General features: G+C 31.0%; 1 protein-coding gene and 1 long non-coding RNA gene across 8 annotated transcripts in view; one reads left to right on the forward strand and one right to left on the reverse strand.

Annotated features, from left to right (window-relative positions):
- Ca-alpha1T (Ca[2+]-channel protein alpha[[1]] subunit T) overlaps positions 1-23149 on the forward strand; it is a 673619-nt gene that overhangs the window by 621547 nt on the left and 28923 nt on the right. For 4 of the 7 annotated variants that reach the window (XM_074140612.1, XM_074140616.1, XM_074140615.1 and 1 more), the window contains 6 exons: positions 2038-2241; positions 18989-19145; positions 21508-21663; positions 21761-21895; positions 21985-22120; positions 22910-23100. In XM_074140612.1, the coding sequence (XP_073996713.1) occupies positions 2038-2241; positions 18989-19145; positions 21508-21663; positions 21761-21895; positions 21985-22120; positions 22910-23100 (979 nt within the window). Of the gene's footprint in view, positions 1-2037; positions 2242-8804; positions 8923-18988; positions 19146-21507; positions 21664-21760; positions 21896-21984; positions 22121-22909; positions 23101-23149 lie in introns of all 7 variants that reach the window. The other 3 variants (XM_074140614.1, XM_074140619.1, XM_074140613.1) reach the window with 2 other exon arrangements.
- On the reverse strand, positions 8826-16330 carry LOC141460533 (uncharacterized). The gene is made up of 4 exons (XR_012462122.1): positions 16042-16330; positions 15207-15322; positions 11926-12020; positions 8826-8961 (listed from the first exon to the last, which is right to left on the reverse strand). It is a non-coding gene; the product is annotated as an uncharacterized lncRNA (long non-coding RNA).

Raw genomic sequence — 23149 nt, forward strand, 5'->3', positions numbered from 1 at the left:
ATGCACACCATCGAATTTTTATTTTTCGAATGACCTTTTTCTCCAACCAAAAACATCATTTGACTCAGTTCTAACCTATTTAATGAGAAATTGTCAAATATCCATTCTCCTGATGGTCTTCCAGATGTAGGTTTATAATGCAATGTCATCAGCAAGGTCAAATGAAACTGAACCAGTCTTTCTTCCCAACATCGTACTACCACTATTAAATTTTTAAAGCCAAAAAGAGAAATTAGAGTTTTCATATATTTTTTTTTTTAATGGAACTTAGATTAAACAATTGTTTGGAACTGAGACTTTTAAAAACAATAATTTGTTATAAGTTACAGCATTGTTCTTACGAGCCTGACCCTTCAAGCTGACTCCACAAAACATCATAATAAAACCTCTCATTTTTCCAACATTCTCTCTTCATGTTTTACACTCCGAGCTGCTATAATCTACGTTTTTCTGCTAAATATTTTTTTTTAAAAAAGCTCTTTGTACTTTCAAACATCATAACTATAAAAGAAACTTTTCTCGATATTTTTCTCATTTGTCAGAAACCAAATAATTTATCAGTAACGTTATTGTCTACTTCAACGTTCAAGACTTCAAGTAAGCAAAAGTGGAGTGCAAAGATCTGGAATCCAAACAAACACACAGTTGAAAACAAATGCACAGCCAGGCTAATTCTCAAGTTTGGCCAGATTGTTGTCAGAGATTGACAACATTGGCAAACTGTAGTTTATAACACAACCACACACACCCTTCTGCAGGTACAAGTTTAATCTGCAGGAGCTTAGAAAAATATTTTTTTTACTTTTTTAAATAGTTAAAATATATCTTTTAGTTGATTTACCATAATATTTTGTTGTCTCAAACCGGGACAATTTCGACAGTTTTTAAAAACAAAGTTACCTCTTTGAAAAGATCAAACAGAGATCAAGTAACTAAAAAACAAACAATTGTATAGTTATAATTTTAGGTTACTGTTACTTTTGACAAGAGATCAACCATCTCCCTTCTAATTGACGTCACTTCTGAAATCTAATTGCTCTAGATTTTTGAATAAATATCTATTTCTAGGGGCACTTTGATTTACATTTGTCGTATGTGACGAGACTGCCATGAATAAACTGTAAGTTTTCCAAACTAACTAGCGACTTATCACCTTGGTTCATATGGAATGAATAAATCCACAGGGTGCTGGAAGTAGTTAACAATAATAGTCCTTATGGACAAGTGGAGGCACATATTTCTGGAGTAACTGCTTATTACCTAGGATAGGCAACGCCACCGTCCCTAAGTGATAATTAATCGGCATCGGTTAAATTCCAACTTGCAGCAAAACAAAATAAACAGCCAGTGATAATTTTAAATCTACTCTTTTGTTATTTCGTTTGTATTATATTGTTTAATGGCATAAACATAACGCTTTAGTGTAAAATATTTTTCCTTATTCACAAAAAATACGAATACTGCTTTTATGAGGGTTCTGTGTGGCATTGCCAAAATGAAATCAAATTTAGGTAAACTCAACTCTAAAACTGCTGCAATTAGACTTTCATTTAAATGCCATGTTTAATTTTCTATGTATTTTGATAAAATTCTAATCATTAAAGAAATAGTGATAATTAGATAAGAACAATTGCAGTCAGCGAATTATTATCATTTGTTTGTATTATATTATTGCTTATATGAAAACATACATTTCTATAGGAAGAATTTGGCCTCTACTAGTAATAACAATTATTATTATGGTTAGAAGGAAACAAATGAACATCAATTTTTATGCTTACATACTTATTTTTATGCTTATTTATATCGTTTAATTATAAATTTTATACATAATGGAAAAAACTTTATTGTCTTTACGCATTTTTTTAAATTTTAGCACAGATTTCACGTCTCCAAAAATTACTGTTGATTGAATATTTAAGTTCAGAGTTTTCAATTTCCTAATTTCATTGATTTTAAACATTTTATTTATTGCCGAACGGTACAAATAATTTTAAAAAACTTATTGCTAATTTTTGTTTTTATTTTTTCTTACAGTGTAGTAGAATTAGGCCAAACATTTCTGGGTGCAAGGGAAGGAAGTTCAGGACTTAGCGTGCTTAGGACTTTTAGACTACTTAGAATATTAAAACTGGTGAGGTTCATGCCAAATCTTAGGCGACAATTGTTTGTAATGCTGAGAACAATGGACAATGTCGCTGTTTTCTTCTCATTGCTCATATTATTTATATTCATATTCAGGTAAGTGATCCTTTTTTATATAGTCTTTTTAGCTTAAATTTAATTTATATTACTTCTTTATTATTTTAATTAACAAAATGGACAAGTCTTTATTTACGTTGTTTATAAAAACAAAAGCTGAAACATGGGAAGAGATTTGACCAAATTGTCCACTCTAATTACTGCATATTAAAGCGTAATTAATTTATTAATGGCTTCTTATTTGGTGATGAACAATTATAATACATTTTTCGATCTATTTTAGAACATTCTGAGCTAGAAGTTGCTCAATAGGAAATCTTTGTATCCAATTTGTCCTTTTAGGTTGTATTCAGCGAATTTAACATTAATAATGTTAAAATCGGATTAGGTATTTAATAATCTCCACAACTTCCCACCTTTTCCAAATTCTATTTTTTCTTAAGAAGAATTGATGATTGATAAGAATTAAATGCTAGACAAATTTTTCTACGGTGAAGACTTTAGATGCGTTTTGCAGAAAACTATGGTGACCTTGAGTGGCCAGACGGTGAAGAGTTGTATTCAGATTACCATTCTTGTGTCTCTTATGATCTGTAATCAAATGTGGTGCGTGTAGAGTACTTACTTATTGTATACGCATATCTCCTTCTTCTTTCTTGGCATTACAGCCAATGAAGAGCCCTTCCTTAATTTTCCAATTGAGGTGTAGGCCTACGTCCAACCTCTAAAACAGTGGAATTCTTTGGATTTCAAGGTTTTACTCCCTTAGTTGAAGCTATCTCTAAGGGAAGCTATATCTTGTATGGAGTAAAGTAAGTACCTCAAATACGTCTGTACATCTACGTTCATTATTTGATCGTAGGATATCAAACAGTTACTGGTTTATCAGTGTTGTTCTTGTAGTTCAGTTACAATATTATTACAGGGTGATCAATACCCTGAAGAGTAGTTAAATCATTTCCTTACAATAAAGATAAATAAAATATTAATTACAGCGAAAGTACCTTTACTGGAGCCAAATCCATTGCGACTTCAAAATTCTATTGTAGTTTCCATAAGTAACAGTATTTTTCATAGAATGAAGGCCGTATATATAATTGTGAAGTCATGTGCATTGATAATGGGCAAGAATTTACGCTTGACACAAATATCATATATAAATTACTTTTGCTGGTCCCTAAGTGTGTACTTCTTTGAATATGGTTAGTGTGGGATTTCTGTTGGGACATTTAAATTCCCTGAGGAAATGGATGATCCATTTCCTCCTAAGTGGAGACAGAAGTATTTTATAAGGAGCATGCTGAAGTCAGTAAAAGATCTGTTTATAGATACACTCATCAGAGCCTAGAGCAGTGATGGCGAACCTATGACCCGCGGGTCAGACACTGACCCGCGCAAGCTTTTTCACTGACCCACAATTGCTAGGCAACCATTTGTTTGTTCAAGCAGGTTGATTTAGATTTTCTAATTATGTGGATAATTTATATTCTATCTGTATTTTTTTTCAATCACGCATTGACACAAAAGCAATTTAAATGCTATCTATAACCTTCAGTTTGATCATTACAGTTCTAAAACGCAAATGACGACAAATGCTTTTGTAGTATTTGCAATAAAGCAAAAGTGTTTACAAAATATCAAATAAAATGTGTAATTTTACTCATATTTTGTTTGCTAAAAAAATCGACAACCCAAAGCAAATAAACCATATTTAGATTTTTCTTCAGATAAAACACACTTTTGTAAGGTTTTGTTCAGTTATGTTTGTAAAAAGAGACTTCCATAGCACTTGTTTCGTCCCGTTTTACCCAGTTAAGCCAACTGAACTTTAATGATGTTTAGTTTTGAAAATATTCAGTTTAAAATTTTTAAACTTAACTCTTGTGCAAATGGGCATTAGTGACCCAAGAGCTAGTACTAAAAAAAAAAAAAAAAAAAAAATAGATGAACAAAATTTGACCCACGTTTTGGAGTTTTGGTTAGAATTTTGGCGAGTACAAATCAAGGTACTTGCGAGGTTTCTTAACTTCATTATGTGACATAATGTGACAATAAAATTCATTGACTTTTAAAGTTTTTTGCATAATGATTTATCTTAATAGTTTGGTCAAATCTCTTGCTGGCAATATATTTTTGAAGCAATTTTGAAGGATATTGTCCTTTTTTTTTATAAAAATAATAATTACATTTTTATTATCACCTTTTATTATTAATTTTGTACAAACAGAATGAGGTTTGGCTGCAAGGCTTGGCAGGATGAGCTGTAGGGTCGCATTATAATCCTCATACCAAATTATCCTCATTTTTCAGTTAAAGGGAAAACAAAAATTACCTAAAGCAAAATAATAATAATTATTTTTAATAAAAGAGAGAAAATCTGTGATATTTAAGAATTCAAATGAACCATTTTATTTTTCCCTATAAGTTTTACCTTCTCACACCAGACCTTTTTTTCATTATTACCGCCTTGTTTTTAATACCTCACACTTGTAAAAAAAACAAAAAACAAAAATATTTGGATTTTGTAGGTGACACACACTATATTCTTAAATTTATTTATTTTAATTTTATTAAATTTTTCGAAATTTAAATTTCAGTTTTGTTTTTATTATTTTATTTTCTTTTAATGAAAGTTGGGAAATATTATTTCAGAGGCAGAGGTGACCAATTCCGATTTTATTTACTGTTTATTTATTTTAATTTATTGTTTGGTTAAACGATTGATAGAAACTAGAATAGAAAAATCTTTTAAATCTGTATTGCTAGCAAAACAAGGTTTATGCCACTTACGGAGAGACTTTAAAAACCTACATCCTAACATTATCAGCTTTCAGCAACAATCATGTAACATTCATAAGCACAAATGGACTTTTAAGATTTTATTTACAGTTTCTATCAAATGAGTTTTTAGTTTTTGTTTTTAATATTTAGTTTGGTATTTTTTTTTTTTTTTTTTTTTACTTCTTGATTGGGTGTAAGCCGCAAAACACATAATGATAAAACTGCGTTAATTATAATTAAAACTGAATCTCTATACTGACCTAAATATATAATTGGGACTGTTCATTTGTTGGGTGGTCAAGTTAAAGTGGTTAAGCATATGAAACCGATTTTAGATCTTCTTTTTTTTCATAAAGGAGTTGTTACATATTAGTCTTATTGCGATTTCATTTTAAGAAATTGCATAGAATTTTTGCTTGGTGATATTATTTTTTCTTTATTATCGTTTCGCTACAAATCACCTCCATATTCATAATACTGCATGACAGAAGTAAATCCTGCGTCTTCTGCTCAATTTGTAAGCTTTTTTTTTTATCAACTTAACAAATGGAAACATGTATATTTAAATTCGCTGGAGCTGGTTTTAAAGTACCACCTTGTGGAGCATCTTAATAAAAATCGGGTAGAAATACATTCTAGTTTTTAAAATATTTTGTAGATTTTGGTTTGTTTTGTTTTTTACTCACCTACGGGTTGTGTTGGAATGTAAATGAAAACTGAAATAAAGAAATCAAGTCATTCATGATTAACAGAGCTATCAAGATTTAAATAAGAATTTTTAATTTTCAAGTGACTTTAACATTTAAGAAATTTCGATAATTTTGTAAATGATAAAATGGCCCTCTATGCAATAAAAGTACGAGGTCTGTAAATTAAGTAATGAGACTGATTTTTTTATTCAAAAAGAATTACAATTCTATATTGTCACCTTCAAAATAACTTCCTTCTGAAGCCACACAGCGCTGGAGACGTTTCTTCCACTCCTCAAAGCAGTGCTCAAACTCCGATACTGGAATAGCCTTCAGCTGGTCCGGTTGCAGCCATTTGAATGTTTTCGACTGTCCCAAAATGAGTTCCCTTGAGGTGATTTTTCAACTTTGGAAAGAGAAAAAAGAATGGCAGGAATATAGAGTACTGATACATCCATTAGCTGTAGTTTATGTAAATAGTTGTATTTAGTAGAGGGATGAATGTGTGAAGCGAATGTAATTATAAGTAAGTATGGAGAGTGAGTGATATTCTAGTGATAAGCACCTAGACGATGCTGGTATGGCGAAAGCCAGTGCCAAAAAAAAAAGGCATACAAAAAAAGAGAAAAAAGTCACAAGGACTCAAGTCAGGCGAATAAGGAGGCTGAAGAGCCACCCAAGACTCGTCACCAGTAATGACACTTTCCAGAAAATGGGGGTCAATTAAATCCAAAAAGTCAAGGCACCTTTCCTTCCTTGATGTTCTTCTGGTTATGCGAAAGGTTTTTTGGAACCATTTTTGCGCAAATTTTTCTCATCTCCAATTCATTGGTCAAAATTTGATGACCGAGAGGTTCTTTGAAAAACTTCGAAAAAGGGTCATTCGTGTGAGACCAAACATCAAGAACAAGTGGGTGTTGCATCACGATAATGCTCCTTGTCACACAGCAATTTCGATAAACGAGTTTTTGGCCAGTAAAAACATTCCTGTGGCTCCTCAGCCTCCTTATTCGCCTGACTTGAGCCCTTGTGACTTTTTTTCTCTTCCTGAAGTTGAAAAATCACCTCAAGGGAACTATTTTGGGACAGTCGAAAACATTCAAACGGCTGTAACCGACCAGCTGAAGGCTATTGTAGTATCGGAGTTCGAGCACTGCTATGAGGAGTGGAAGAAACGTCTCCAGCGCTGTGTGGCTTCAGAAGGAAGTTATTTTGAAGGTGACAATATAGAATTTAAATTTTTTTAAAAAAAATCAGTCATTACTTAATTTACAGACCTCGCGTATATCTTACTTCATTACTTGCAATTTTAAGCCATCTAAAATAAGTTTTCTCTTAGAGGTCAGGTGATGCACCTTCTCATTGCTTAGTTTAGTCAATAAGTTGACTGATAAATAGTCTTTTGGATTCAGTCAATAGAAAACGTAAAGCTTGCACCTTATCTCCTTTACTTTGAAGGAATTCTCTGTCACCAAGCAAATTCTTAGAGATAACAGCCTGAGAGAAGTTATAAGTTAAAAACTAGTTTAGTACTAGTTACGAGGTGTGTTCAAAAAGTAACGGGAATTTTCGTTTTTTGAAAAAAATATTTATTTATTCATCTACATTAATATTGTCGCCTTCAAAGTAGTCCCCTTCGCATACAATACACTTGTGCCAGCGCTTTTTCCAATCCTCGAAACACTTCTGAAACTCGATCTTTGTGATAGCTTTCAGCTCTTTCAGCGATTCGCTTTTAATGTCATCTATGCTTGTAAAACGACGGCCTTTTAATGTTCTCTTTATGTTTGGAAATAGAAAAAAGTCACATGGAGCCATGTCTGGCGAATATGGAGGCTGGGGCATCGTTAAAGTTTTGTTTTTGGCCAAAAATTCACGAACAAGCAATGAAGTGTGAGCAGGTGCATTATCGTGGTGCAAAATCCATGAATTGTTTTGCCACAAATCCGGGCGTTTTTTTCGGATTGCTTCACGCAAACGGCGTTGAACTTGTAGGTAGTACTCCTTATTGATTGTTTGACCTTGTGGCAAGAATTAATGATGCACTATGCCATTAAAATCGAAGAACACAGTGAGCATAACCTTCACATTCGACCGCACTTGTCGAGCCTTTTTCTCGGTCTTGGCGATCCAGAATGCCTCCACTGGGACGATTGAGCCTTAGTTTCGACATCATATCCGTAAACCCATATTTCGTCACCTGTTATAACACGTTTCAGTAGATCCGCATCGTTGTCGACTTCATTGAGTGACTCTTGAGCAACTTCCATTCTCCGCTGTTTCTGTTCGAAATTCAACAATTTTGGAACAAATTTTGCTGCCACACGTTTCATACCCAAAACATCCGAAAAAATTTCATGGCATGAGCCAATTGATATGGCAACATCATCAGCGACTTCTCTGATTGTGATTCGGCGATCGTTCATAACCATTTCTTTCACTTTTTTCACGTTTTCATCGGTTGTTGATGTGCTTGGACGTCCAGGTCGTTCGTCATCTTCAACGTTTTCGCGGCCATCTTGGAAACGCCGTTACTTTTTGAACACACCTCGTAAAAGACTAGTTATTCTCTTAAGTTACATTAACGCAATTTTACATCGGCATGCACAGTTCTTTGTTAATTCTTATACATAAAACTGTAATGTCAAAGAATTATCATTAACATTTTCACAGAATGCTAAATACGCTCCAGTATTTATTATAGCAAAAAATAAATAATAACTTTTTTCGTGATATGTCGTACAAACCTTCAGATCCAGGATTTGTTGTAGGTAAACCCAGATTTCCAACAATTTTTACAAATAATATTAGGACGTGGGTTTTGTTTACTGCATGGTTAAATCGTAACAGTTTTATCATAGCATGTATAAGAGCGGCCATTAATGAAATTTACGTACAGGAATTTTTAATGTTATTCTAAAGATAAAATCAAAAATCAAAATGGAAGGGATTGCACGCCAACCCTTGTAATAATAAAAATTTATAATAGCTTTTACCTTCTTTTGATTTTACTTTTACATTATTTTTTCAACTTTTACTTTATTTTATTTTTATTCATTTATTTTATTTTTTTCATTACATGTAAAATGAATAATATCGGCACTCCGCCAATTTTTTTTTTTCTATCTTCAGTATACTTGGGATGAACCTATTCGGATGCCAGTTTTGCGATCGTACGTCAGATGGTGATCAATCTTGCGACAGAAAGAACTTTGACTCCTTGCTCTGGGCGCTTGTCACTGTTTTCCAGGTATATCACCACCAACCCTCTCACTGATCACCGGTCCAACTTTAAAAAATAAAAATTTAACTAATTCTATTGATTTAAATAGGAATAAAAACTGGTATTTTTTTTTTTTAATAAAAAAAACTGTTTAAATAAATTAAATTAAACTGGTTAAAAATTTAAATATAATCTCACCCACTATTCTTTCATTAATTCTTATTTATTAATTTCTTATAATTTGTAACACCACTAGAATTGTGTATCAGTTTTATTATGGTATTTAAACCAGTAACCCAAGTTGTTTGTGCTTTTTGCTAACATCCCATAAAACCTTTAAACGAGAGGGATTGCCAGCTTATATAATCTGATGTTAACATTAAGGCATCCCGCTTTCCTTTCGTATTCCTTGCTTTTGCTTCGATGTTCTTGTTTGTTTTATTTTGTTTACATTTTAAATCTCACTCCTTTATCATTTTCTTCAGATTTATGTTAATTTTTATTTTATTTTAATATCTTCACGCCACTTTCATTATATCGTTTTAAAATTTCTGTATCCTTTTTTTTTTATTTTGTTATTATTTTTTAATCTATGTGTTAAAATAAAATAAAAAAAATCCTGGCCGTTAGTTCGGCAAAATTTCTCCAGAAGCCAGGTATAGTATTTCAATTTTCTTTTTCTTTTTTCTCAACATCTTCACAACAGAACAAGGAACATTGTACACGAACAAGAACCAGATCTAAATTTTATTAAAAATTAAGTTTTGGCGGGACAGTGACAAGGGCTTTGAGACCGCGTTCAAATTTTGTACCTGTCAAGCATGTATTATCCCCCTCATATTGTATACTATAATTGTATTTCCAGTTCGTCTGCGCATTAAATATTTGAATTCTGTAATTACTTTATTTTTTTTTAAAGATAAATTTTTTTAATATTATTACTATTAAAAAATGCATGTGCATGCAATGTATTTATTTAAGTTTAATTATTTTACTTATTTTAGTATTTTGATTTTTTTCAAAAAATATAACTTAGTAATATTTTTTAAAATCCTAAATTTTATTTTGGTAATCGAAATAGAAAATTGGGCCTGCAATTATTGTTTTACTACTAAAAATGTAATGGTTTTCTTACAATATTTGCTTTTAAGTACGGATTGCGTTGATTGAGGCATTAAAAAAAAACAGTTTTTTGAACCTGCAAGTAAGATAATTCAAAATTTAACAAAGTTTACATAAAATCAAACTTTATTCGCCTTATACCTGTGCATAATTGTGCAGAGAAAACTGAATAGTTGTCAGGGAATTTAGGAATTTGAATAAAATGCTCTAGTAGCAAAGTAAAGTAATGCCTATTTTTTCAGGTCGGCTTTACGTCCAACTACCCAAATTAAGGTATCGTGGACGGAGGCGACAAGCAAACGAACTTTACTGCAAATTTCTTTAATTAACCTTATAAAAAAATTCTAAGGCCTAGTCCAGGAATCGAACCCAGTACTACAGTACATATTATTTATTCTTCTTATTATTTTTTTTTTTATGATTTAAGGCGCGTCAACATCTAACGTTATTGGCGCCCGGAGCTTTTTTCAGTGCACTGCCGGCCTCCGGACAGTGTTCTCTCGTTACAGACAACACTGTCCATCACCGGACAGTGAGCTGTAAGAAGGCTCCTAGGAAGAGAAAAATCTAAGGGTCAGCAGCTGGATTCGAACCCGGGACCACCGCGTGGGAGTCCAGTATGCTAACCTCATAGCTAATCCCTTCCCTTTATATTATTATTACTTTTTTTTTTTTTTTTGGCGCATCAACAGCTGAGGTTATTAGCGCCCGGAGCTTTTTCCAGTGCACTGCCGGCCTCCGGACAGTGTTCTCTCGTTACAGACAACACTGTCCATCACCGGACAGTGAGCTGTAAGAAGCTCCTAGGAAGAGAAAATCTAAGGGTCAGCTGCTGGATTCGAACCCCGGACCACCGCGTGGGAGTCCAGTATGCTAACCTCATAGCTAATCCCTTCCCTTTATATTATTATTACTTTTTTTTTTTTTTTTTTTGGCGCATCAACAGCTGAGGTTATTAGCGCCTATTACTTATTATTATTATTACTATAACTATAGTTTGAAGTGGCTGGCCTACATTTCTGTTTGTGTTTACTTTGTCAGGTAGGGCGTTCTAGGTGGAACCTAGCTACTTTTGAAAAGACCAATGCACTTCATATTCGGGCTTTAGAGGCAATATTTGATTAAACGCTACATAGCTTCTTTAAGCATTTCATCCCCGGCCAGAGCGAGTTACTAACGTTCTAACGAACTAATACCGGAGGTATTTGATTTGGTTAATATTTTGTAATATAATTTGGAATCCATTTCATTGCAACCTTCATTTATTGGTTTAGGGAAATGCCAAAACCAGTTATCTGAATCCGCTCTGGATTCAAATAACCCTTCCACCCAGTCTCAATCAAGTGACTACCCTAGTTTGAAAGTGTAAAAGGGATATAAGTTTTTTTCGCATGATGTTAAACTATAGTTTCGCTAAACCCAAATAGTTCTCCACATCAACTACCTGTGTCTATGAAGGTAGTGTGTAGGGGTTATCATCAGGAGATCAAGATTTGTGAAGTACTGGCTACAGTAATTTTAACTAGTATTATTATTAAATAAAGAATCCCTGACAACCTAACTTTCCAGGTTTTTTTTCGACATAACCTCGCGTAATTCTTTACACAATCTTTCCAAATTTTGATTTTAAGTTCACATTTAATTATGAATATAAATAATTAAAATTTAATAATGTTTTAATAATTATATTTATTTAGTTTTCTACTTTTTAATAAACTAGGTTATCCTGTGCTGTGTTTTATTATTCGATTTTACATCATATGGCCCATTTTCTATTTATCGATTCCTGCTTGAATTAGAGTTGTGAATTATTAATCAATTGTACTATTTTCTAGTAGAAAGTATTTATTTTCAAAATAATTACGCTCAGAGCTTTTATTAATGTTAAACGTTTTTAAAATAACTTACCTGTTTTCTCTTTGTTATCCTAGCCCCTCAGCCATTTTCCTTTTTTTAAGTAGTCTTGTAGAAACGTCACATTTAATGACTGGAGCTACTCCTATCTGTATAAAATATATAAATATATACTTCTTTTTTTTTTTAAAAAAAAAAAAAGGTTTATTTCTAATTTATTTATCTTATTTTGTTCATTTTCTTCAATTTTAACACTTAATATTTCAAAAACACAACCGTCACCTCTGTCAAGGAACCTTACGCACACGAAATGTTTTCTGTTTTTTTTTTTTAATTTTAACATTTTCAATAGTTTGCCTTCCATCAGAGGAATAGTAATTAGGTTCTGCTATAAATGCCAATTATTATCTCTTTGTGGAAAGTATAATTTATTTTTTTTAAAAAAATAAAAATTGATAAATGTGTCACATACTAATCACTGAATCATCACTTCATTGATTTATTTTATTTTTTTATCATTAAAAAATGGGCCTCACGAAACAGGAACCAATTCTTCCAAAAATCCTATGATATTTCCATTCCTTAATTGTTTATTTAATTTTTCTCATATCCATTCTGTTCTAAAAATTTACATGTCGCCCATGATTCTTATTTTTATTATTATTATTATTTTCACCTAATAATTGTAGAATTTTTTTATCAGTTTATAATATTTTGAAACTACACAGCACTGTGATTTTTGTTTTTTTTTTATAATTTTTGCTTTAGTAGGATTGGCAAAACTCTCATATAATTTTTATTGCTTAAATGTTAAGAACCAAAATTTTATTAAGGCAATAAATTGCACTTGCTTACAAAGCTCACTAGTTTTTACCACAAGTGACGTCACTTGATATTTTAGTAAATTATTTTATTTTTATTTAGTCACAGTAGTAAAAACTAATAAGTAAATGAAGGCGTCTCTCTCGCCCAAAATAAAAGTTATTCTTTGAGCGCTTCAGTGTTGATCCTTTTTTTTTTTTTTTCATTTTAGATTTGTTATTTTAAGAAATTTTGTTCGCCAAGGAGTAGTATTTTTTTTGTTATATAAAAAAATAATTATATTTTTAATTGACAATTTTTTTTGTTAAGTTTAATAATTTTATGTGTGTCAAGGAACTTAACTTTTGGTCCAATTAATCGATTACTTTTTTTTAAAAAAAAAATGCACGTACTTGGTAGTTTAAGTATAATTTATATGATTATTTTGTTCTTGTTTAAGTAACAAATTAGCTTTTGTTTTATATTATGACAATACTTTATTAATCCTGTCCAGCCATGTTAAAGAATATCAGCTGTGTAGATGAGATATGGAATAATTATTTATTGCTACGAGTTTGGTGCTATGTTATATCGAAACTTTTAACAGAATTTTTAAAAAATAAAAAGGAATACCATACAGATACTTTTTATTTCAGTACTGCTGTTCTCAAGTTTAGAAAATGACAGTGCATCGTCACTTCCGAAGTTTTTTCCCCATCAGTGGAAGATATTTTTATGTAAATAATTTGCACATAAGCTGGCTGCCTATGAAAAGCTAAGTTAAAGTAAAAAAACAAAACAAAAATCATTACAGCGTTCATTCTTCTTAGCCAATAATTCGAGTAAAGGAAAAGGAAATAATATTGATTTATAAAGAACTTTTATAATTTTTGTTTTCTTGTTTATCATATTAGACAATACATTTTCTCGATCTATGATTGTTCTTCTTATTCTTCGTTACAGTTAGATGGTTGGCTTCTGACATTTCGTTTCTCAGTCTAGGACAGCGTTTTCCTACCTGTGGTACGCGGGTTTCTGGTTGGTGGTACGCGAAAAATAATCAATCATGGCGGACATAAAAAATTTAAAAAAAAATAAAGCATAAAAATATCATAGAAACGTTTTTACCAATAATACATAAAAATTATTTTAATTAATAAATATTATAAAGTAAAGTTGTTATTATGTACATAATAAGGTTGGTCTAACTCAAGATATACGAGAAAATATAACAGCACATTTAACAGGATTTAAATTGTCTTTCATGGAGTATTTTCCAAAACTCGAAAACACAAATAATTTTTTTTTTGGGGGGGCGCATCAACAGCTGAGGTTATTAGCGCCTGGAGTTTTTTCCAGTGCACTGCCGGCCTCCGGACAGTATTCTCTCGTTACAGACAACACTGTCCATCACCGGGCAGTGAGCTGTAAGAAGCTCCTAGGAAGAGAAAATCTATGGGTCAGCTCCGCGTGGGAGTCCAGTATGCTAACCTCATAGCTAATCCCTTCCCTCACAAATGATAATATTGATAACTTTGTAAAAATCTGCTTAAAAAGACTGATTGTAATGAGTAAGCTCTATCCAAGCAACATTAAATTTAATTGGTACTTACAGGTAGTTGAATGCTTAAAAGTAATTAATTTAGAAGATTTGGGCACCAGTATAATAAACGAAATACAATCATTTTTCGAAGTGGTACAAATTAGCACGATGTACTACCACCAAGTGGTAGGCAAGCCAAAAAAGGTTGGGAAACGCTGGTCTAGGAAAATACCGTAAACAAAGATCAATTTTATTTCGAATTTTAAGTCTTTTGAGAATAAAAATTCTCTTTTTTATTGATATATTAAAATATTTCGCACTCATTCTAAATTATCCTATCACAGTTGAGTTCACATAATTGGTTCCCCTAATCAGTTCTATGTATCGTTTCAATTTAGGGTGGTATTTTGTAAACACAATCCCTTCTTGCTTTACCACCTTCTATTCTTCGAAGATATCTCATATCTTCTACAGTTTTTCGTGAAATTACAGAACACAATAACCAATGAAATCGGATGCATATTTTTAGCGAATACTTTCGACTTATTGTTATCTCTCGTTTGCTGATCAAGTTTTGAATAACTTACCTGATGAAGCAGTCCTTGCGTCTAATTCATATTTTAACCTACCATACGCATTGATCCTTGAATGTTTTAAGAATTTTTTGTTTACTCGTTCTGAAGGTTTTCCTTTTATCTTAATCGTATTTTGTTTTCCTAAACAATGGTTTTACAATTTTATGAACTCACTTTTAGATTTCTCTTTTCGAGCTAAACTGTTCACTTAATGGTCCATACTAAAATACCCTACTCATCTATTTCATAGTTGTATAATGGATTCAAGCGTGACTTCTTTTGTTATAAGATTAATATAAAATTTTAAGGTATTTGTGAGGTAATCTATAAATCCTAACACTGTGGGAAGGTTACTACATTCTCAAATGTCTACACTTATCTTAGTGCTTCAGTGTTTAATAACATAAACCATTTACTTCGTGAGTAGATCCCTGTTCTGTTTCTCTAGGGTTGTACCTTTTGACGGTTATTTAGCTTCTGGCATAAAGCTTATCTCCAGGAGTGACTACGAGAAGGCAGCCTGTTACACCCTCTGAAATAATTTCTAAAATACTAGAGGTAAAACTTTATTAATTAGGTACAAAGGCAAAATAATGGTTTCCCTAATGAATAAGTAAAATTTTAATATTTTATACTGAAGATTTTAAAAAGCTTATTGGGAAACTAATAATATGAACTGAATAATATACAAATGTTTTTATTATTTTTCTTGCTGAACATCAGTATTTCTAATAAAGAACTATTTAAATATTATTATTTTTTTATAATAGCGATGATTCTGTCAGCCATCTTTCGGTTAATTTATCTTCTTCAGGTTGTTTAGTGTAGAATCCTCGCTACTTACTGGGATTCCACGACTCAGAAATTAATCATAACGCTTTGCCCAAGGGAAGGCAATATCGTTTGTATAAGAAAGTAACTTTACTTTTGTGGCGTTTTGACAATGTAAACATCAGTAGATAGATCAATTGTTTTTATTTTAACGAATATTTTTTACGAATAGAGCTTAGACCAGCTTATAAACAAATAAAAAAGAAACTATGTTGAAACATATTTATAAAGTTGCAGAAAACTTTTTGAACTAAAATGCAGTGTTCTAAAGAATAATCCTTAAATCTGCTTAGTAAAAAAAAAGAAAGAATTTTGCAATAAAAATGAACTAAACATGAAAAATAAACAAAATAATGAGAGGACGAGAGTGAATTACTAATAAGAGTTAATTATGAAGGAGGGAATTCATTAATTACTCACATGCCTTAATCTTTTTCTTTAAAAACTTTTTGAAAATTTATCATATATCTTCGAATTTGGGGGCAGCAAAGAAACTAGCAAATGCATTGGATGCCAATGTCTTCCACTTGCCTTCCATCTTAAAATTATCTTGTGAACAGCAAGTTGCTGCGATTGCTATCTTCTCTAAAATATTTCCGATTCCTTTAAAACTTCACTTATTCTAATGACTGCAAAGTGATAAGAAACCTAAGCTAGAAATGTTTATCATGTAAAGAAATACGTATTGCATTGATGTAATCCTTGTGTAGTAAGCTGTTATACTGCTGTAACCTATGTTTTGCTATTATTTTTAAAATGTGCCTTATAAATCGAAAAAGTGGGTAACTTGTAGGAACTTATCAATTATGAAACTGTTTTATATCTTCATATATGTACATATATGTAGGTAGGAACGGATCATTAGAATTCTGTTCATATCATTCTTGATTTATTATTTTTCCAATAAAAGAGAATTAGGTACCAAAATAGGTATAATTCATTAGAATTAGCATGTTTAGTTATGTTTATTGGTGCTCTGTTATTACTTTAGGTATGAATATTTGTATTAATATCAGTTCAACAGCATTTAAAAGGTGTCTTGAATGTTTCTTTGCTCAATTCTTTATATAGTTTTCTTCCAATAAATTTGCGTCAATAAAAAAAAAAGTTTTATTCGTGAAGTTTAATGATTTAACCATAAATAATTTCAATAAATAATAAAACACTCTGCAAACAATTAAATACTGTAAGAAATTTTCATGTAAGATACATAATAACTTTCAGAATCAAGCAATATTATCCTTTCTTTATTTAACATTAATGTCAAAATAATATAGAGTCAACATTTTAATCTAAAGAATGTTGTCTTTTTGCTATTTAATATTTTATTAAGTTGTTATTCAGCGCTTTGGATGGATCTTCATTAATATTCGCAAAGCTTAAGAGAATGTTCAAATCGTTTAATTGAAATTATCTAATAACAAAGTTTTTTAATTACCTAATTTAAGAGAATTTTGTGATCCATCCACCCTCTCTTCTTTGCAGCCCTCTAAAAGATTTAACAATTCTTTCTCAACTATCTGCCAGTGCCATCATATGGGTTTCCTATCAGTAAAACTAACCAAAACCTCCCAACTTATCAATTGAACACATATATTTCTATAACAGTATAATTTGTGATTTGCATACTTTCATCCCACGGCAATTGATAAACAAATACTGTCCTTGTAAAAGCAAAATGATTTTAAAAGTTATTTTGTAAAACTGAACATAATACATTCACAGTGCTTTCTTGTTTTATAAGTTTGATAATTATAGACTTTTATACTTTCTGATCCAATTTTACCAAATCTCAACTATTTCTAGGGTTCCTTCCTCAATGCCCCATTGGGCCTTCTTTCAACAAAAATATCCAAACTTCTCGTCCATCTGTATCACTGCTTCTATTAGGTTTGTATATTCTTGCATTCGTTTCCACAGCACAATAATGGAGAATTTCAAATGAAATCAGTTTAAAAGCAGAAAATAAGACTGAGAGCTTTGCTAGTTTGACCGTAGCTCCAAGGTTAGTGTTTAATGCATGATTTAATATGTGGTAAAAATGGTACCACTACGGAGGGAACTGTATGATTAAGCCACTACTTCAGAAATATTGGCCACCTACGGTTATTTCTGCTTATCAAGACGTCGAACAACAACCCCAATCTCTCACACAATACGTCTAGGGCTTATAGAGCTAATTGCTGTAAGCTAATATTGGGTAAGCCAGAGGCAAACTATAGCTCATAATCATATACACTTTGTAGATGCCCACATTCAATGCATGAACCCTAAAACTTCAAGTGCCCACAATAGATCTTTTAGATCGCAATGGATTTCGCTATTACTACCATTTCCTTCATAAAAATCTACAAAATAAGGGGCTATCTCCAAACTTTAGCCGCAAGGAGTTCAATAATATACAAAAAACAAAAACAAATTAAAAATAAATGATAACAAATTAATAAAATGTGTTATAAATAAATATTTGAATATTGAAATTACCTAATTATTGAATTTCTTATTTGTATCCAAGTTGTCGCAAGTTATATGGCATCTTAAATTAATTTATGCATTTGACTGATAAACTTCAAATTAAAATACAAAAAAAAGTGGTTATATTAAATTAATGGTTTAGTTTGATTTGCAGTGATCAAGTATGGATTGATAGGTGTAACTTATTTTTAATGTGTTGCTGACAATTTTTTTTCCCACAATGTGACTTTCAAAAATAAATCACATTTTAAATTTTGAGGAATATATTTGGAATATTTCATCGTCATCTCATAAATATATTCGTTCTTTTATTTATATTAATTAACTGCATGCGAGTAATCTGTAAATATCAGAAATTTCCTGCAATTTTCAGAAATGAAAGAAAAACTATATATGAGCATTGAAATATATAACATTAAAATTTATAGGTGGACAAATTTTGAATAATAAAAACTGAAATATTTCGGTACTTAGCGGAATAACTCGTAGTAAAAAAAAAAAAAATCCTTATCTCATGTACACTGCATTCAGAGGTTTTTTTAAAGCCAAGTTCTAAGTTTCATAATATATTATTTTATTTATATAAATTTGCTTGAAAATCAGTACATAATACATTTTAAAAGATTATTTAAAATAAACGAAGTGCATGATTTTTTTTTTTTAATTTATAGTTTTATTCGTGAATTTATTTTTGGTTCATTAAATTGTTTTTTAAATTTTAACTTTTGAGTTTTATTTAATCATTTTTATTTTTAAGTGATTGATTACTAATTTAAAGTTAATAAAAAATAAATTAAAATAAAAACACAGGGGACTTTTGACACGTTAATGTGTAAAAAAAAAACACAGGGGCTTGGGTGACAGATAATTTGAGTAAGGGTGACTCTTTCAGCATCCTGGGCATGTACCTATTCGGTGGTAAGTTCTGTACTCTGGTGGACGGTTCAAGAGAGTGCTCCTGCCATGAGATTGTAACCAAGTCACCTCAGTGCGTCTGTGATAGAAAACACTTCAACACCATGTTGTGGGCCACTGTCACTGTCTTCCAGGTACACACTTCCAAAAAAAAAATGAAAAATACATCCTTTCTTTTAAAATAAAATAAAAAAATTTAAAAATACATAACCATAAAAATATGTACTATAAATCTAGATCTTGTGATACATGTTATATAGAATTATTTAATTGTATTTATTACACCTAATTTTAACTTTACACCCACTTTTTTCGTTCCCCATTCAAAAGCATTTTTTGATTTCATGTAAATGCTTCGATTTAATTTTATATTCCAGTTATTTAAAATAATTTTATTTGATTCAAAATAAACTTCTTTCTTTGGTATTTGGTGGAATGTTTCACTGTTTTCAACTTTGTAACTTTCTGATTAATTGTGTTTTTAGGGCGTAGAAGGCTGATGAAAGGGTACAAATCTCCCAAAAATTTGTAAACACATAATGTCAGACAGACATAACCTGTAACAATGTGTAATATCTTCATTGGTATGCAACAATAAACTTTGGAACATTTATATTATAAACAGGGTGTTCATTTTAAGACGGCTCAAATGCATTTCATGCTTAAACGGTTAATCTGAGCGAAAAATGGTACGAGGAAAATTTTGTTGCCCGTTACCTCTAGTTTCAGAATATGTGACTTGATTTTAGATTCCTTTAGATTTTTCGCTCAGATTAACCGTTTAAGCATGAAATGCATTTGAGCCGTGTTAAAATGAACACCCTGTATAAACCATGCAAAAAATATGCGAGATAATATTCACGAAAAAGGTTACTCTGAGATAATCGCTAACTAGAATTCATAGCATGTCACTCAATACCCTAGCATATTATTACTGCAAATCAGAAGAGCAGACGTGATTCCAGAAGGGCGCAATTTCCACTGGGACATTATGGTTTGGTATAATAATGATACCATGCGCCCTCCAGGTTCTGTGGTAGCCGAGCGATTAGAGGTTAGGTCCGCAAATTTAAGATGTACTATGATTCCAGGTTCGATTCCCGATCTAGATCTTGGATTTTATTTATGATTAAAATAGAAAATCTGTAGTTTTGGAATTACATTAGAGCAAAAGGAGAGAGTGGCAATTTCTGATATCAGGTTATTGATTTCTTCTCCTGTAACTGCAAAAATCTTGGCGCTATAGCTGAGATTCATGTTTTGGTTATTTCTTTGTCCAACTTTACATTCATTTACGAATTATTAGCTGCGATCATATTTTTATCAACATATATTTTGTACACAACTTTTTTATAATGATGAAAACTATCTCACACACTTGTTGTTAAAAAAACATTCGAAGACTATCAGAATTAACCTGCTTAGAAGCTAAAAATCCGCCGTCCACTTCACAAAACAGCTGCTGCCACTCAGTCTATACCAAAATCTAAGCGAACACATAGTTCATGGAAATAAGATGATTCTTAAAAAATAAAGTTTTTTGTTTATTTTGTATGGAAAAAATAAATAAAATATTTGCGAAACCCTGGAGCGAGGTTGAAGGAGCAAGTCTATATTTTTTTTAATTCCTCAAATAAGTTCTGTGGCATTGAACCTTTCGCACCAGTACAATCAGAAAATATTGATTGATTCAAAAGCTTTCAAATATTCAATTATTTCGAAGCATATTTACATAAATCAATTCAAAAATAATATTGAGTATCTCAGTAACACTGTTGGACTAATTTTATCAATATTACCTAATAACAATAGATCACACTAATTATCATCCAAATAATGCCACAATATAATAACGCCAGCTCAACGTGTTTTATTCAGTATTATTATTAAATGAGCTAAATCAAAATTTATTCATTCAACATCATTCAGGTAATTAATGTGTCAAGTATGGTCTTTGTTTCTTTAAAAAAAATAATAATATTAAATGGTTACTGTTAATTAATCCTGTGTGTGATTGTAATTAGATTTTTATACTTTTTTATTTTATTAGATTTGTAGTTTTTTAAAAATTATTTATTATATCAATTTTAAAGATTTGGTTTTGATAGATTTTTGTTTAATAAAATCTTGTAGCAATCACTTTCACTGAAGGAGCAATAGTTTGATGATTAGTGTGCACGGATGGTACAATAAATGAATATCTGTTTATTGCTAATTTTCATATTTTTTATTTTTATAGTGTATAAGCTTGGATAGATTTATCTCCTTTTTTTTCTATTTCCATAATTTACAATCTCTTTTTTTCGCTTTGTAAAATTTAAAATTTTTTAATAATATTTAAAAAATGTTCTAAATAAATTGTAAAATTAAATCAAAGCTTGTATACTCAACCATTAACTAATATTAACAATGCTTAATAACAACAATAAAAATAATAAAATTTTTATATTTAATGGTAGAAATGTGATATTTAATTTTCTCAATTATTTCATTTAGATACTTACACAAGAAGATTGGAATGTAGTATTGTTTAATGGTATGGAGAAAACTAGCCATTGGGCGGCATTATATTTTGTTGCTCTCATGACGTTTGGAAATTATGTCCTGTTCAACTTATTAGTAGCCATTCTAGTGGAAGGATTTTCATCTGAGGTTAGAATAATATTTTTATTTTCAAAGATTGAACATTTAAAATTGATTATTTTTTTTTATGAAAGTATGGCCACTAAAAAAACATTTATTTTTTTAGAGACATGAACGAAGAGAAAGAGAACAACGAGAATTGGCCAAACAGCAAGCTGCCTTGCAAAGAAAATACTCAGAATGTTATAGTGAGGATGTGTATAGTTCATGTTCGCTCTCTGAACAGGATAGTTTCTATCATGTAATTTTTTTTTTGTTTGTATTTATATTATTCTTAGCATTCTGTGTAACCTAAAAAAAATAAATTATTAATAAATAAAACAAAAATAGGAAATGAAAAGTGACAAAGAGAGAGAATATTCAAAAAAAGGAAAAGATAATGGCAGCAAAGAGAAGGAAAATAGTTGGAAAATGAAACATTTGCATAATAGAAGTGATTTTGATACAAAATGCAACATACAGAAAGGTATCAGTTTAGACTAATTATACCATCTGTTTTTAACCCATTAACTGAGTAAGTAAACAAATCTTATTTAAAATAGAAGAAAGGAAACCTTAGGTACTATGATAAATCTAAGCTCTTAGAAATCTGATGAAGATTTTCAGCAAAATCTTTCAAATAAAAAGGGCTATAAATGAACTTGTAAGAAGGTTACAAGGCGCAAGTCGGTGTGATTGAATCTTAATTTAAGGTAGTTAGACAAGTTCAACTGATCTGCTACCATATACAAAGATATTAATAAGTCCTCGACTATCTTTTCGTGCTCTTGATGACTTTAAATGGGAGACATGTTGTGGATGTTAATTAGTCAGTCGAATGTCTTCAAGGCTTTTGTAGAAGTGAAGCCCGTGATGTCCAAACATGCGAGCCTCTGGATTTCACTTAGCGCCATTTTTGTCGAGACCTCCTCTCCTTATATTGTCATGAGACAATAAAAGAGAAAAGGACTATAGGCCTCGGCACTATGATGTATATTTTTCGGGTCTAGCATTACTCCCAAGTTATTTGACATGATGCTAACTTTCTCTATGTACATTCTCCATCTTTGTGGTCTCAGTTCATTGAAAAAAAGAATCCCGCTATGGTGCTTGGAATTATTTTTTATTGTTTCTCTTATATCCAAAATAAGCGCCGCAACTGATAAGTTATTAATAATGTATATTTTAATCAGTTAATTGGGTTAAAAAAAAAGAAAAAAGTTTGCTAAAACTAATTTCTAAGAGCCAATTCGGTGTCTTTATCTATGGTTTGAAGATGATGTTACAGAAAGCCAGATGTTATCGCAAGGTGCTCCCATCATAACTCACACTGCTGCAACACCACAAGATTCACCAAATGCAACACTAGATGCAAGTGCTAGAGATTTCAACAATAAATTAACTTCCGCAATGGCGTTACATTTTTATTCAAGTTCTTTGTCTATTGATTCTATCGATTGTTCTGTGGTAAGTTAATAGTTTTTTGTTTTTGTTTCATGGTTATATTCTTTATTTT

The sequence above is a fragment of the Rhodnius prolixus genome, unplaced genomic scaffold (assembly GCF_049639745.1).
Source record: "Rhodnius prolixus isolate KJV_2025 unplaced genomic scaffold, Rpr scaffold_6, whole genome shotgun sequence".
Lineage (NCBI taxonomy): Eukaryota > Metazoa > Arthropoda > Insecta > Hemiptera > Reduviidae > Rhodnius > Rhodnius prolixus.